The 1,348-nt window shown below is 28.0% G+C and overlaps 1 protein-coding gene across 1 annotated transcript in view; it reads right to left on the bottom strand.

The window, feature by feature from the left end:
* LOC105623217 overlaps nt 1-1,241 on the bottom strand; it is an 8,651-nt gene extending 7,410 nt beyond the window's left edge. The window contains exons 1-3 of the mRNA XM_012204618.1: nt 1,234-1,241; nt 677-917; nt 118-363 (exon numbers count right to left, since the gene is read on the bottom strand). Coding sequence (XP_012060008.1) covers nt 118-363; nt 677-917; nt 1,234-1,241 — 495 coding nt within the window. The remainder of the gene's footprint in view (nt 1-117; nt 364-676; nt 918-1,233) is intronic.
* Nucleotides 1,242-1,348: the final 107 nt, after the last annotated feature.

Genomic DNA, 1,348 nt, shown 5'->3' with positions numbered 1-1,348 from the left:
ATATATATATATATATATATATATATATATATATATATATATATATATATATATATATATATACAAACATATATATATATATTCACTCGCGTATATCTATAAATATTTGTCATTTACTTCACTAGAATGAAATGCAATTTCTTTTTCCAAGTTAAAAAGATCGAGTTGTAAAATTCCAGCTATGCTTCGTTTTATATTCGTCGTCCATGCAGGCTCAGTTTCAGTGCTGAAGTTCTCGATAAGACCTTTGTTGTACGATAAACGGAAAGGTTTCAAAAGTTCTACAGCATCATCGTAGATATCAATGTCTTCTATCACTTTCTTTACATTTCCATTATGCATATTCGTCTTCAATGATTGCAACTAATATAAAAAGTTGAGATATTATATCAGATTATAATTATGTCTAATAAAATTTAAAAAAATCATATACGTGTTTTTATGATGGGAAAAAAGGAAATAAAACAACGAAAAGAAGAAATATATAAGTTTAAGAATAAAATTGAACTCTCGAGATTAATAAAAAATATATTAGAGATAGACAATTGAGAGCAAAAATTAAGACTCGGTAATTAAAGCGAAGACTTCAAAATACATTGTTAACGTACAACGCTTTAATTATTGCATCTTAATTTTTACTCTCAAAAGAAGAAAATTATAGCTCTTTTAAAAATACCTGTATTGTAATAAAGTCATCTTCCGCATGAATTACGAGTTTTCCATGAAGATTCCATGAAGAAGCTGCATTGGAAGGCACTAATACACCTGTGCTCGATATAGCGTTGTAAGAATATGTATATTCTTTCCCAGATCTGAATAAACTTTGCGCGACAATCTCAGTACTTAAAAATAAGAATATGAATAATGTTCTTCCTTGTGCTAGCACAGATATCAAATTGGAATCTAAAAAAGAAAGACTTTCCTTATATTATCTGACTTATCATTTTCCAGTCTTCTTCAATTTCTTTATGTTTTTCACAATTATTGGAAACTTTTACAAAATATATTAGAAACAAGGGAGAAAGTAAACTTTTCTTATTATCAATAATAATTATTAAAATTGCAAATATTTCATTTAAAACACCAGAATATAATCGTCTTTATATTTTTTAATATTTTAATATATGTATATACCTATGAACTTCATGATGTGTGATCGTAGCTCGGCGAAAGCAAACTGAGTTCACGCAAGTCAAGGAATGACCCTTACCAGTTCTTATCACTGTGACTTACAAATACATATAGGGTTACTTGTGCGTATACATATACAAGAATTATGCTCTCGACGCATTATCTTCAATCATATAGATCGCACGTGTATTATATTATCGTTGACCCTTTTTCTCAC

Source organism: Atta cephalotes, assembly GCF_000143395.1.
Source record: "Atta cephalotes unplaced genomic scaffold scaffold00054, whole genome shotgun sequence".
Lineage (NCBI taxonomy): Eukaryota > Metazoa > Arthropoda > Insecta > Hymenoptera > Formicidae > Atta > Atta cephalotes.
Note: the sequence above shows the minus strand (reverse complement) of the source record. Positions and strands in the feature narration are given on the sequence as shown.